This window comes from Schistocerca cancellata, chromosome 4 (assembly GCF_023864275.1).
Source record: "Schistocerca cancellata isolate TAMUIC-IGC-003103 chromosome 4, iqSchCanc2.1, whole genome shotgun sequence".
Lineage (NCBI taxonomy): Eukaryota > Metazoa > Arthropoda > Insecta > Orthoptera > Acrididae > Schistocerca > Schistocerca cancellata.
The window spans coordinates 169,264,261-169,280,188 of record NC_064629.1 but is presented as its reverse complement, the minus strand read 5'-3'; the positions used below and the strand labels follow the sequence as shown (position 1 = coordinate 169,280,188).

The window sequence follows — 15,928 nt, the reverse complement described above, 5'->3', positions numbered from 1 at the left end:
ATAAGTGGTGGTGATCCAGTTAAACTCTGCACATAGTTCTATCAGGCAGCTTCCTTTTAATTCATATTATCCTACCATTTTTCCTTCTCGTCCTTTTCCTACTACCAAATTTCAGTTACCCTACATAATTAAATTTGTGTCTCCCTTAACTATCTCAATAACTTCCTTTATCTTTTCACACGTTCTCTCGATCCATTCATTACCTGCAGAGCTAGAATATACACTTGTATTACTGTGATGTGTATTGCCTGTGTGTGTGTGTGTGTGTGTGTGTGTGTGTGTGTGTGTCTTGGCCCTAAAGTCCTGTTCTTCATGCAACTGCTCTTCACATATTCCCAGTGTATCTAACTTCAATCTATGCATACCCCTTTTTACATTCTCTAACCACCCAATTAATGGATTTAACATTTATCACTCGACCTGTGGAATAACAGTTCTGTTTTTCCTGATGGCATCCACCTAAGTAGTCCCCACCCGGAGATCGGAATGGGGGAATATTTGGCCTTCAGAATATTTTACCTAATATGATGTCATCATCAATAGGACATACTGCATGCACATGCAGTCGCAAAAAAAGAAAATAATAATAATAATAATAATAATAATAATAATAATAATAATATTATTCTTTCTTTCTTTCTTTCTTTTCTCAGACGTTATGTCTGGTCAAAAATAGAAAGTGACGCGGACCTTGATCAAGCATGATTTCCTATTAACTGTACGGTATATGTTATATTGCATTTTGGAACTTTCGGGTAATTGAACATGTATCAATAATTACCAATTTCTGTAGTTTTATATATAAGTTTGGATGTAGCTGTATTGCACTGATGTACTGGTGGATATTGTGTGGTATGACTCCTGTAGTTGATAGTATAATTGGTATAATGTCAACTTTATCCTGATGCCACATGTCCTTGACTTCCTCAGCCAGTTGGATGTATTTTTCAATTTTTTCTCCTGTTTTCTTTTGTATATTTGTTGTATTGGGTACGGATATTTGTTAATTTGTGTTAATTTCTTCTTTTTATTGGTGAGTATGATGTCACGTTTGTTATGTGGTGGTGTTTTATCTGTTATAATGGTTCTGTTCCAGTATAATTTGTATTCATCATTCTCCAGTACATTTTGTGATGCATACTTGTATGTGGGAACGTGCTGTTTTATTAGTTTATGTTGTATGGAAAGTTGTTGATGTATTATTTTTGCTACATTGTCATGTCTTCTGGGGTATTCTGTATTTGCTAGTATTGTACACCCGCTTGTGATGTGATCTACTGTTTCTATTTGTTGTTTGCAAAGTCTGCATTTATCTGTTGTGGTATTGGGATCTCTAATAATATGCTTTCTGTAATACCTGGTGTTTATTGTTTGATCCTGTATTGCAATCATGAATCCTTCTGTCTCACTGTATATATTGCCTTTTCTTAGCCATGTGTTGGATGCGTCTTGATCGATGTGTGGCTGTGTTAGACGATACGAGTGCTTGCCATGTAGTGTTTTCTTTTTCCAATTTACTTTCTTCGTATCTGTTGATGTTACGTGATCTAAAGGGTTGTAGAAGTGGTTATGAAATTGCAGTGGCGTAGCCGATATATTTATATGAGTGATTGCTTTGTGTATTTTGCTAGTTTCTGCTCGTTCTAGAAAGAATTTTCTTAAATTGTCTACCTGTCCATAATGTAGGTTTTTTATGTCGATAAATCCCCTTTCTCCTTCCTTTCTGCTTAATGTGAATCTTTCAGTTGCTGAATGTATGTGATGTATTCTATATTTGTGGCATTGTGATCGTGTAAGTGTATTGAGTGCTTCTAGGTCTGTGTTACTCCATTTCACTACTCCAAATGGGTAGGTCAATATTGGTATAGCGTAAGTATTTATAGCTTTTGTCTTGTTTCTTGCTGTCAATTCTGTTTTCAGTATTTTTGTTAGTCTTTGTCTATATTTTTCTTTTAGTTCTTCTTTAATATTTGTATTATCTATTCCTATTTTTTGTCTGTATCCTTAGATATTTATAGGCATCTGCTTTTTCCATCGCTTCTATGCAGTCGCTGTGGTTATCCAATATGTAATCTTCCTGTTTAGTGTGTTTTCCCTTGACTATGCTATTTTTCTTACATTTGTCTGTTCCAAAAGCCATATTTATATCATTGCTGAATACTTCTGTTATCTTTAGTAATTGGTTGAGTTGCTGATTTGTTGCTGCCAGTAATTTTAGATCATCCACATATAGCAAATGTGTGATTTTGTGTGGGTATGTTCCAGTAATATTGTATCCATAATTTGTATTATTTAGCATGTTAGATAGTGGGTTTAGAGCAAGGCAGAACCAGAAAGGACTTAATGAGTCTCCTTGGTATATTCCACACTTAATCTGTATTGGCTGTGACGTGATGTTATCTGAATTTGTTTGGATATTAAGTGTGGTTTTCCAATTTTTCATTACTATGTTTAGAAACTGTATCAATTTAGGATCTACTTTGTATATTTCCAATATCTGTAGTAACCATGAGTGGGGTACACTATCAAAGGCTTTTTGGTAATCAGTGTATGCGTAGTGTAGTGACCTTTGTTTAGTTTTAGCTTGATATGTCACCTCTGTATCTATTATCAGTTGCTCTTTACATCCTCGTGCTCCTTTGCAGCAGCCTTTTTGTTCTTCATTTATAATTTTGTTCTGTGTTGTATGTGTCATCAATTTCTGTGTAATGACTGAAGTTAATATTTTGTATATTGTTGGTAGGCATGTTATGGGGCGATATTTAGCTGGGTTTGCTGTGTCTGCTTGATCTTTAGGTTTCAGATAAGTTATTCCATATGTAAGTGTATCAGGGAATGTGTATGGGTCTGCAAAGTAACTGTTAAATAATTTAGTTAGATGTGAATGTGTTGAAGTGAACTTCTTTAGCCAGAAATTTGCTATTTTATCTTTTCCAGGGGCTTTCCAATTGTGAGTAGAATTAATTGCTTGGGTGACTTCATGTTGCAAAATTATCACTTCAGGCATTTGTGGTATCATCTTGTATGTATCTGTTTCTGCTTGTATCCACCATGCATGCCTGCTATGTTGTACCGGGTTTGACCATATGTTGCTCCAGAAGTGTTCCATGTCTGTTATGATTGGTGGATTGTCTATTTTAATGTGTGTGTTATCTATTGTCTGGTAAAATTTCTTTTGGTTTGTGTTGAATGTTTGGTTTTGTTTCCTTCTATTTTCACTTTTTTTGTATCTTCTAAGTCGTTTGGCCAATGCTTGTAATTTCTGCTTCTTTTCATCTAATTGCTCTATCGCTTCTTGTTGTGAGATTTTACCTAACCTTTTTTGTTTTTTGTCTGATATTTCATTTCTTATAAATTGTGTCAGCTGTCCGATGTCTTTTCTCAGTTTTTCTATTCTGATCTGTAGCCTGTGTTGCCTTGCTGGTTTTGTGGGTTTCTTCTGTGTGTTGGTTTGTTCTGATTTCTGCCTAGTGTGTATATTTAGTGTAGTGAGTGCTCCTATATAAACCAGTAGTTGTAACTCTTCCATAGTTGTGTTTTCATTTATTTTGTTGTGTATGATTGTGTTGATAGTTTTTATTGTTGTTTCGACTTGTGGGTTATTTGGCAGTCTATGCAAGAATGGTCTAATGTCTGTATTTGTGTCTTTGTATTCTACATATGTCAGCTGAAATTTCTCTTCTATATCTAACACGTGTGTCTCTTCGTGTTCTATTTGTGCTTGTTCTGGTGGCTGTCTTAAGATTTTGTTTTCCTCTGATTGTTTAATTGATGCGTGTTGGTCTTTGTTTGTTTGCTCTGGGATGTTTGAGTTCATTACTGTATTTTCTTCTTCTTCTGATTGCACATTATTTCGTTCCAGTATTTGTTGTACTTGTTGTTTGATGTTTTCTAATTCTGACTGGGGTATCCTGTTATTTATGATTATTACACGAATCTGATCAGCTAGACGTTGTTCTGTTAAAAATTTTAATTCTGGGTATCTGGTAATAAATTTTGTGTATACTTGTGATCTGTATTATTATTATTATTATTATTATTATTATTATTATTATTCACTGTGAATGGCTGATAGTAAGAGGAAACTACAATATTATTATTATTATTATTATTATTATTATTATTATTATTAATGTAGTTTCCTCTTGCTATCAGCCATTCACAGTGCCAGCAGAGAAACGCCATGTTGGCTAATGTTATAAAGTCAGATCAGTCAGTCATCCAGATTGTTGGCCCTAGAACTACTGAAAAGGCTGGTGCCACTCTTCAGGAACCATGAGCTAGCCAGCCTCTCCACAGATACCACTCCATTATGGTTGTTTCTGTGGTCTAGCTGTCTGTATCATTGAGGCACACATGCCACCCCATCTCAGCAAGGTTCACGGTACATAGTGGGACATTCACGGTCCAGTCACATTAATGTGACCACCGCCTATGTTTGACACCAATGTGCAATAACCACTCACATACAGCAGGTGGCAGCAATGACAGTGGAGGTTATATAAAGTGTGTTGGGTGACATGGAAAACAGTACAGTCATCAGCATAATTTGTAAATGGAACGATTTACCTGATGTCCAAGAGGACATTATCATTGGCTTTTCAGCCAAGAGGTTAAGCATTTCCAAAGTGGCTCAGTTTTTAAACTTTTCGTATGTTGCCATGGTTAAAGTATAAGATGCACAGCAAAATGGCGCTACCTGAAACCAGCATCAAGGCAACTGTGGTGCACCACGGGCCACAGATGAGAGGGGTGAATAATAGCTGTGAAGATGTGTATGGCCGAATAGACATGCAGCTATTGAGTAACTGACTACCCAGGTGAACATGGGGCTACCAACAGTATCTCCATCTGCAGCTCGTGGTCTAGTGGCTAGTGTTGCTGTCTCTGGATCGTGGGGTCCCAGGATCGATTCCCAGCCAGGTTGGGTATTTTCTCTGCCCAGGACTGGGTGTTTGTGTCGTTGTCGTCATCGTCGGTCGTCGTCGTCATCAGTGACAGTGGCCTGACTGGACTTGTGTGTGTGTGTGTAAAAAAAAAAAAAAAAAAAAAGAGGACTCTGAAAAAATTGGGACTTTGTACGGGCGTTGATGACCGCACAGGTGAGCACCCCATAAACCAAAATGATCATGATCATGATCATCATCATCATCATCATCATCAGTATCTACCCAAAGACTCTTCAGCGAATGTTGCTGCATATGGGGCTTCGCAGAAGGCACCTAGTAGAGGCATCCATGCTGACTGCTATTCATCAGCAATGAATGCTGGAATTCACATGTCAATACTGCAACTGTAAGTCCACTGAGTGGCAACCTGTGGCTTTTTCAGATGAATCACATTTTATGCTTCATTGGAAATATGGCCGCTGGTGCGTACGGCATGAAACGCCTGGAAACAAACAGTCTGCAACAATTGCCGGAAGGGTCCAGGTCGGAGGGCATTCTCTAGTTGGCCACCTCATTCTGGACGGCACAATGGATTGAGACAAGTACGCATCTATTCTTGGGGACCATATCCATCCCTTCCCAAGAGACTATCCATTTCATTCTAATGATGATCAATATTCTTTGTCACCTCTGACAGAATTACAATGACATCGATGAACTTCAAAGTTTTTATTTCTCCTCTCTGACTTTATTTTTCTTTGCAAATTTCTCCTCAGTTCCCTTTACTGTTTGCTTAATGTACATACTGAATGAAATGGCAAATAGGCTACAGCCTTGTCTCAGTCTCATCTGAATTACTGCTTTCCATTCATCCTTCGCCTCTTATAACTACAGAATGGTTCCAGTACAAATTGTAGGCAACTTTTCAGTCTCTATGTGTTATTTATTCTACAATAACAATTTCAAAGTGTGTATTCCAGACAATATTTTCAAATGCTGACCCTCAATCTTCCTACTTCTGTCAACTGAATCCATCTCTCCTGTGTTGTCAGAGGATTTCTACTGCGTCTTGTCTTTTTATCTCTTTGATCCCCTGTTGTCTTCACTATTTCATCTCGCAAAGCTATCCATTCCTCTCCAATTGTATTCCTATCTCTAATTTCACTCAATTAACGCCTTATGCTCTTGTTGGAACTCTAAACAACCATTTTTTCCTTAAATTTATTCATGTTCCATCACCTTAACTTCCTATCTTTCTGTAGCTTCTTCAGTTTTAATCTGCAATTAAAATCCATTATTATGGTTGGACTCCACATCTCCTCCTGGAAACATTTTACTATTAATAAAATGGTTTTTCAGTCTCTGCCTTATCATTATAGATGTGAAACGTTCTGGAGTCTTCAGTTTTCTGCCATTTATACATCCTTCTTTCTTGATTCCAGTGTTTGTAGTGATTAAATTGTGCTCTGGGCAAAAATTTACCAAGTACCTTCCTCTTTCATTCGTTTCTCCCAGTCCACGTTCTTTAACAATTTCAATCTCTTCACTATCTAGGGAACCTGTAGACATGCAAATGTCTACTACCATGGTAGGAGCTGGCTTTGTGTCTATTTTGGCAACACTGTTCATTGATCACTTGCATTCGTATTTTCCTATTCATCATTACAGCTACACCAGCATTACACTTACTTTAACTCTGGAAAATTTTCCCAAGAGGACATCATCATCATCATCATCATCATCATCAAACCACACAGTACAGCTGCAATGGCTGTGGTTTTGCCTTACTTTAAGCCATTTGCAGTACCAACATAACAGGGCCATAATGGTCAATGTTACAAGGCCAGGTCAGTCAATAACCAGGCTATTGTCCCTGCTCTACTAAACAGGTTGCTGCCCCTCTTCATGAACCATAGGTTATTCTGGTCTATCCACAGATAACCCACAGATATGGTTACATCTATGGTACAGCATGTTGTATTGTTGAGACACACAGGACACCCCACCAGGGTAATATCTATGGCTCATGGAGGTCAAGGGGTAATCACACTCAATTCAACTTATTGCTGTTTCTTGCGCTATACCAAATCGACACATATATTTTGCACATTTCACATATATTCTAAGTCAAACCAAGTTTCAGCAACAGGAGCAACATACATCAATTCCCATGACCATAAAGCCACCATGTGATGCTTGCCTGGAGCAAGCACAATGTGGTACTAATTCTAACAGCCTTAAGAATATTTTAAATTAAAAAGATTACCATAAATGAATGTGAATCCTGTATCTTTCAGTGTGCTACCTTCTACTTCTGTAACTACTTGTAAGAACAAATAACTTACGTTTTGAAACTTATTTTATGTACAAGACAATCAAAATTTAATTTTTAAAGTAGATTAGTTGCCTTGTCATCTAACATTAGTTTCACCACTCATCATAAACTGATATTACATTTTTGTAAATTTAAACATTCATAGCCTCTTTTATTGATGATTGATAAGAGAAAACAGCTGCTTGGGTATTAAACTTCTATATAGTGCATCATGCTGGAAATACTGTTTTAACTATTACATTATCTGTAAATTAAAAAACAGACTTTGCTGTATTCTAAGAATGCTAGTTTTTATACTCACTCATCCAAGTTGATATCAAGAGCCCTGTGGGGATCATCGTTTGGCCTTGTATCTGTGTCATCCTCAGATGATTGGGCTCCTTCCGGCATTTCTCCCTTGTCTGTATTCACCAGATGAACTGGGTGAGACAAATCCTCCTCTTCACTGGACAGACGTTTTTTACCTACAGTACATTTTGTAATCTGTATATAATATCGACAGTTTCACAAAGAAACATTTAACTATGTGCTAATTAGTTGTGAAATACTACAAAAAAGTTCACATTATTCCAAATACACATTATCAACAGCATATAAACATGTATACCAGTATCCTCAGCAGATGGAATTCATAGGCTATTATGAAACAACCACAGATTTAGTACTCATAATAAAAGGTTTCAGTAATGTTCAGGCACTCGTTGATAAAGGCAGTTCACTGATTCCTCTTCATGCAAATACAGAAATGAAGTTTGTGGATATCGCATGTCGTTCTTTCTTTCTTTTTTTTTTTTTTTTTTTTTTTTTTTTTTTTTTTTTTTTTTTTTAAAGGAAGCTACAATAACCATGAAGAAATAAATGGAAATGCATTGTGTCAGTGGGCTTTGGATTCCCAATGACACAATTTACTTAGATCACTTGTAATTATAACTGGATCGTAAGCGTATCTACAAATAGGACATTACCAACTGGTCAAATGTAAGAATATTCCCGTAACAGATTACTGTAATACGGGAGAACGGAAGTTTGGAAAAAATCTCAGGCATCTCTACACATAGTATAGGAACTGGCTAATAATTATTGCCATCGAAATGAGTGTGCCACGCTACTGACATTTTCATTGCATACAGCTTACATGGGTTAACTTAAGCACTGTCTTTTAAGATCAGTAAAAATGTACACTGCTTTGCAGCACTGTTTGTCAACTGTATTGTCAAACTTCATCATTAGAGAGGTATAAAGTTGTGAAGCATGCTAATGAAGTTATCAATAAATGTGTAGTTGAACATAACATTCAGAAATTTGCTACTCCATTAAATTATGGCACCAGTTCTAAACACAACACAGATGACATTGAAAGTAACCTATAATATGATGAAATTTTCATGTGTATGTTAGATGGGTTACTTTGTTCTTCCAAGAAAGTCAGTTACGTTCACACCCTACAAAATTTTCTTGCACTTCATTTTTTCTTCAAAGCAGTTTATGTGCATGTTTAAACACTTATTCTGTAGCTATTATTTATTCCCAAATGTGTAATTAAGATTTCTATGTATGCACACTGCCTCCATTATTACTGCCACTGTTGTCTCCCCTGTACAGTCAATTACTAATGAATATGATAGCAACAATCCGTAAGTATATGTTTCATTTCTGTTTGCAGTGTGCATGCGACTGTCAACTGCCTGAGTATTTAACATACTACTCACTAGCTATCACATTATTTTAATCATGGTAGTGCCGGCAATATAGTCACTCTCCAATTAATAGCAAATAATGTTTACTTTACATTCAAGTTTTACTTAACACAACTGGATAACCTCTTCAAAGTCTCCAAAGATTCTACCTGGTATGCACATAGATGAGACACTTAATCCATCTTCCTCCTTTACGTTGTATTCTACAGTAGTCCAAACGTGTAACAATAAAATTAACTATAATTGGCAACCTTTTGCTTATGCAATTGTTCAGACCTCAATGAGGGATAAGTTTGCATTTCAATAGGAGGACATCTCAGTCAGTCTCAGACACCTTCATAACTAAGGGGTATCTCAAAGTGACAAATTTACAGCACAGCTTCTTCCTGGTTCTCGCATATGCCTACCTCATTCAAAAAATTTCATGGCTTGAACGCAAGCCATCAGTTATGTTCAGGTTAGTGTTTTCAGCAGGCCAAACCAACAGATTAAGTGGTGCTAATTTGCACAGACTGGAGCAGTGTGCAACTACACAACAAGTCACTTGCAGTGACCTTGTCAAGAAAGGCTGTTTAGCTTCCAGTTGCCTATGGACGGCAGATAATGTGTGTCTTCCAAGGTACTGCTACAAGTACCATTTCTACAAATGTTTAAATGTGTACAGGCAAATAAACTGTCTTCACCAAAGTTATATAGGCAAATGTACTAGTTGCATCAAAGCAACCCCGAAAAACCAGTTGCAACAAAATTACACAAACAACTGAAAAAAGTAACACTTATTTGACTTTTACTACAAAAGCAACACACATTAAATAAGTAAACTGTTATCCAAAAAGATAGTTACTGAAAGAAAGTTACAGCAGCAGATAACACTACAGTATAGAACAGAACTGTTCAAGAAAACGTGGAGTAACTTGAAAACTGAGATTTATCTTCACTACACATCAAAAACCAGTGCAGCTTGCTGTGTGATGAATTCCCCATTTGCCCAAATTAATGCAATCTACTGTAAAGTGGGGCAATTAGGTTTACAAAGGTTACAAAAAGACATTAACATTGTACTATACCTTTGGACATTTTCTTCTTCTTTCTGCTACGGGTTTTTGAGTTCTTCATTATATATTTATCGGGGGATGCCAAACCTAGAATAGTGACAAAATCACCTATTATCAAACACATCATCAGTTTTTGTGTGTTTTTTGCTAGTGAAAATTCATAAACACTAACTTAATATGAAGGAACATTAACCAAGCACAATGTTATAGACCATAATAAATTGCCTGTGTCCAAATTCATACTGACAAGGAAACAGGTGCTAGTTAAATATTATTATTATTATTATTATTATTATTATTATTATTATTATTATTATTAATAGCAGTAGTAGTAGTAATAAACATTAGGGTGGAGCGAAGCCTCTTAGTGCAAGAAGTTTTTCCTCCAACCTGGGTGTGCAGCCATGATAACCTTGTTAAGAGGACCCATGCTTTCTGTATAGGTTGTTTGTCATCACAAATAAAATACTTTATTCCATTCCAGTTCCACTAATGGCCAATTTCAGCCTCTTGGTCATAATCAAATGTACTTACAAACACACTGAAACATCACAAACTCAAATCTTGGTTTTGGCAGTGATTAATGTGACTGATAAAGTCGAAGAATGTCACTGCAATGGTGATTTCACATTCAGTGAAATAGTCTCAGTGCTTTCTAATAGCTTGAATTTGTGGTCTTAAGAAGTTTGGTAGAGTAAATCTATGTGTAAAAGACAACAGGAATCATTTTTATTTGTTGTTTTTATTCTTTGTAGCTTGCAGTTTAGAATACCGTATTTACTCGAATCTAAGCCGCACCTTTGTTCCGGTTTTTGTAATCCAAAAAACTGCCTGTGGCTTAGAATCGAGTGGAAAGTAAGCGGAAGTTCTGAAAAATGTTGGTAGGTGCCACCACAACTAACTTCTGCCGTCGAATATATGTAGCGCTACACAGGCATGTTTTGCAGGCACAAATACTGGTGCCAAAACCTGTGTGTCAGTAAATAAATAAATAAAAAGAGGTGGAAGACCAGCTTTTTTCTCCACCCCGAGTTTCGACTGCTGCATTTTCATACATTATCCAATGAAGTAAATACAAATTCAGTATTGTTCATCTTCGAATGTAGCAGCATTTCAATGTACTACAAAAACCCGATTGGGGAGACTGTTTGGGATGTTTGTCAATATGGCCAACTCTACGTTCTGAATTTTTTTCCTACCTGTGAGAAGAGATGGTTGTTAATAGGAACTTTTTGAATTGTGAATCACATGCAGTATTCTCTTCACCATAAGAATAATACGAATATAAACATTTTGCCATGTATTCTTTCATGTTTGCTGCTATCTCATTTAAATCCTGTCTGCCTAATCAACTACGAAACTAGAGTGAGACAACAGCAAACGCGGAAGAATATACATATCATGTCATGTTTATATCTGTATTATTCTTATGCCTAATAGTGATACAGTCAGAAATGAAGCACAGCAATTGACTAGATTTTTAAATCTAAGATGACTAATTTCCGTGCAGAATGTGATGTACTAAAGAGGCATGTGCAAAGATTTTCAAACGGAGAAAATTTTTCGCTAAACTCTCATTCAGAACACCTTCTATCATACGCAGTCTATTATTTAGCTCTTGTTGATCATTATCAAAGAAAGCAGCAGTGTAAGTAACAACAAACAGCAGTCTCTTGCCATTGTTTCGCTAATGAGACGATTTCTCTCTCTCTCTCTCTCTCTCTCTCTCTCTCTCTCTCTCAATTGTAAGCGGCGGTAGTGCGCACAAAAGTAAGCCATGGCGCGAGCGGCGACAGGCCATAAAAACTCATTATCAGAATGTGACAAACAATGCATGAGACAGTACAATAATGCATTTTCAGCTTAGAGTGACATAAACACCTATAACAAAAAGAACTGGACTTTATCAGATCAAAGAAAAATAAGCAATCAATTCAAACCAGACGAAGTACGTGAAGAAGGAAGGGTACCCGTATAAATACGGACGGATCGCCTGACGTATAGCAATGGCTACCTGGTAAAGCTTAACTGCTAAGCTTATGACTTGAACCAAACTACTGTAGCTGTATCATCATTCATTCAACCTAAATTGTGTCTCATATTACAATGGACCAACTTTGTTTCGATTTGGAGGTGCGGCCTAAAACTTCTCTCTCCCCTCGAATTTCGAGTCTCAAATTTCAGGTGTGGCTTAGATTCGGGAAATTTTTTTTCCCTTCATTTCGAGTCTCATTTTTCATGTGCGACTTAGATTTGAGTGCGGCTTAGATTCGAGTAAATATGGTATAGTAATGTAACCAGCCACATTCACAATTCCTTGTCAGGTGCTGGTCTCAGTTTGTGAACTGGCGCAAGAATAGATCTTTTATGCCTTGCAACGTGGAGTGAACTAGTGTAAGTGACAGGCTCAGTATTGCCTACTAATTTGAGCCTGTATTTTTAACAAGTTTGATAGTGCAAATCCTTGCATAAAAAGAACGCAGTGTTCATTTTTATCTTTTTTTTTTGCACCTACTGTTTTCATTCAAATTTCCACCTTAAGGTCGCATAGGGAGTGTGCATTCTGAGTGAGGATGCAGGAGGAACTGCCCATAGCTTACAAACACTGAAGATGCTATTGGCTGTGGTCGGTCGTCTACAGGCTGCTGTCTCTTGGTGTAATGGTGTTGGAAAAACTGGTGTGTCACATGTGACACCTCAGGTTTGCTTGTTTCATCCACAGGCTTTGCTGTCGAGCACCTTCCAGCATTAAGTGATTGAGTGCAACTGTGCTGACTGCAGACTGAGTGACAGGTTGTAAAGTGTTCGTGTTTCTTGAGGTGTAGAGTCAATGTGGAAACCAGCCAACTAGCCTTCCCATTCAACCCGTGAGTGGAAAAATGGTCACTTGTTCACCAGGACCCATAAAGGCAAAATGGGGGAGAGGTTCGAGGGACCGTGGAGGCAAAAGGGGGGAGGCGTTTGCTAGTTATCAGGAACTCTGATGTTAGGCACGCTATAGAGTCTGTTAGGAAAATAGTGTCCAGTGCTGGAAAGGAGTCCAATGTGCACTCAATACATTTTCTGTGTGGCTTTGTCTGAGATGTGGAGGAGGCCCTGCCTCCAGCTATTGAAGTTATGGCTAATGTTGGCAGCGATGGTGCCTGTTGCTTGGGTTCTGAGGCCATCCTCAGTATGTATGGACAGCTGGCAGTAGTAGTGAAAACTGTGTTGGCCTTGCTCACGTTGTACAAGTAGAGCTCACAATTTGCAATATCGTACCCAGAATTGATGGGGGTTCCTTTGGTTTGGAACTGAGTGGAGGTCTCCACCGTAGGCTCTATTGATTCTGTAAGTCTTGACTGCTGATTTCTGGATCTGAGCTACAGGGTGGAGAATTGTAGGGTTGCCCTCAATAGGTCACGGGTGTACTACACAGAGAAATTAACTACCTTTGATGAACACAGAGGGTTAAATCTGCTCACATATCGAGTAAGAACACTTCAAATGTCACAATTTGAACAGTAAAATACCAAAGACTTTGTAACAAAACCACCGTCCAGGAAGGCTGTCACACTCAAATTATACTTGGAACCGAGAGCTGGATGAAACCTGAAGTAGAAAACTCCAAAATATTTAATGAGGCATAGAATGCAAACTGAAAGGACAGGTTAGACACCATAGGATGAGAATTTAGACACACAGGTTTAGGAACATTTATTGCTATTGACAAAATAATTATGACTATCGAGGTCGAAGTCAATTTGCAAAGCTTTCTGGACACAAGTAAAAGGCCTAGTTGAACTCAAGTTAATCACTGGAATTACCAGCAACCTGATTCCACCCTAAAAGTTGTAGAATTATGCACAGGAAGTCTATGTTCAATAGCAGATCAGTACCCCAATCATTCCGCCAACTTGAACCCACCATGTAAAGACTGGGAAGTCTGTAGATTCACTGCAGGTGGTACGAACAGACAGTCCTGTGAAGTAGTTCTGAACACATTTTCTGACAACTGTCTTGGGCATCTAGTTCGATAGCTCAGAAACAATGGAAGTATTTTAGACCTTGTAACTACAAACTGGTGTGGCCTTATTGAAAGTAGCAGTATAGAGAAAGGGATTAATGTTCATATTATCATCATACAGATGATGGTTACTAAAGTTAATAAATCCATCGAAAAAGCTAAGAGACTTTTTATACTGGAAAGAGAAGATAATCAGTTGTTAGCATCCTACTTAGACAATGAATGGACACCAAAGGATGTGGAAATGTCAACATGCAAAAGTTAGCAGAAATTCATGTGTGTATAAAAAGATAAATATATGAAGCATACTACAACTTGCACCATCAAATTTTGGAGAAAGATCTTGCCAAGAAAATTCTGGTCCTCTGTAAAATCACTAAATGGGATGAAGACTTCTATCTAATCACTCATTGACCAGTCTGATGTGGTAAGAGAGACAGCAAAATCAAAGCTGATGTTTTAAATGTTACATTTCAAAAATTATCATGCAGGAATATCATACAGACATACCATCATTTGACCATCACACAGTCTCCCACCTGGAAGACACAATACTGGCACACCCCTGGCATTGAGAAGCAACTCAAAAAGTTGAAAGCAAATAAACTGCCAAATCTGGATGGAGTCCCAATTCATTTTTGCAGAGAGCACTCTGCAGCATTGGCCCCTTACTTAGCTTGCCCTTATCGCCAATCTCTCACGAAGTAAAAATTTCTAAACAATTGAGAAAAAAACACATATGTGACTCCTGTATAAAAGGACGGTGAAAGAATGGATCTGCAAAACTACAGACCAATATTCTTAACATCAGTTTGCTGCAGAATTCTTGAGCAAAATCGAAGTTTGAATATAATGAATTTCCTTGACACAGAAAAGCTGCTATCCACAAATCAGCAGAGACTCAGAAAGAATAGCTCATGCAAAAACCAACTTGCTCTTTCCTCACACAATATCCTGTGAACAAGGGATGAAGAGCAATGGTTAGATTCCAAAGGGGGCAGAGGTGGGAAGGGACAGAGGAGGGGGTCAAGATAATGAAGGGAGGGGAGGGGAGGGAAAGAGATCGACACACACACACACACACACACACACACACACACACACACACGTGCACGCAACAACTCACTCACATATACATGACCTCAGTCTCTGGCAGCTGAAGAGAAACCACTGGCTGGTCTGGCTACAGTTGCCATAGACTCTGTGTGTGTGTGTGTGTGTGTGTGTGTGTGTGTGTGTGTGTGTGTGTTTTTTTTTGTCTATTTTTGACAAACGCCTTGTTTGCTGAAAACTCACTGTTTAACAGTCTTTTTGTTGTTCCTATTTGCAACACAGCATCTCCGCTAGATGTTGAATAGCAACTAACCTTTTCATAATATTGTTAGATTCCATCCTGGATTTTCCACTGTTTAGTAAAATATATTTACAAACTGTTTTGCCCAGGTCCCTTAAAGATCTGTGGCTTGTATTTGGTTTAGGAATAGTTGCTCTAAGCAATATTGTTGGTCCCTGCAGACTCTGACCGACTTAGTTACAAAAACATACTGGATGGTCAGGATCTGTGGCTGGATGGTAAGTACTGCCTGGTTACCTTCAGCAAACGTTTGAGAACAGGAACAGGGATTGATATTTAAGTTAATCTGAAGCTCACATGGTGTACTGCGTCCAACATCTTTAACTATGAAGTTCAGGCTAAATCATTACGGGTACACCGGTAGTCTGGGCAACTGGTGTAGACAGAACTTGTCTACACCCCAGATATATCTGCTGAGACACTTTAAAATATCTAAAGCTGTAAATGTTCTTACTTTAAGGTTCTACAAGTGTGGTAGCCACGAGAGCCTCTGATCAAATATGAGGCACAGGAACATACCTGCCTGATTAAAATGGAGTATCATACCACTAAAATGCATGTCTGTATCATTGGAAGTTCAACAGACATGATT

General features: G+C 37.7%; 1 protein-coding gene across 3 annotated transcripts in view; it reads right to left on the bottom strand.

Moving 5' to 3' along the window:
* Positions 1-15,928, bottom strand: part of LOC126183502 (AP-3 complex subunit delta-1) — a 258,274-nt gene that overhangs the window by 43,168 nt on the left and 199,178 nt on the right. For all 3 annotated transcript variants that reach the window (XM_049925545.1, XM_049925544.1, XM_049925546.1), the window contains 2 exons: positions 9,989-10,063; positions 7,526-7,688 (listed from right to left, as the gene is read on the bottom strand). In XM_049925545.1, the coding sequence (XP_049781502.1) occupies positions 7,526-7,688; positions 9,989-10,063 (238 nt within the window). The remainder of the gene's footprint in view (positions 1-7,525; positions 7,689-9,988; positions 10,064-15,928) is intronic.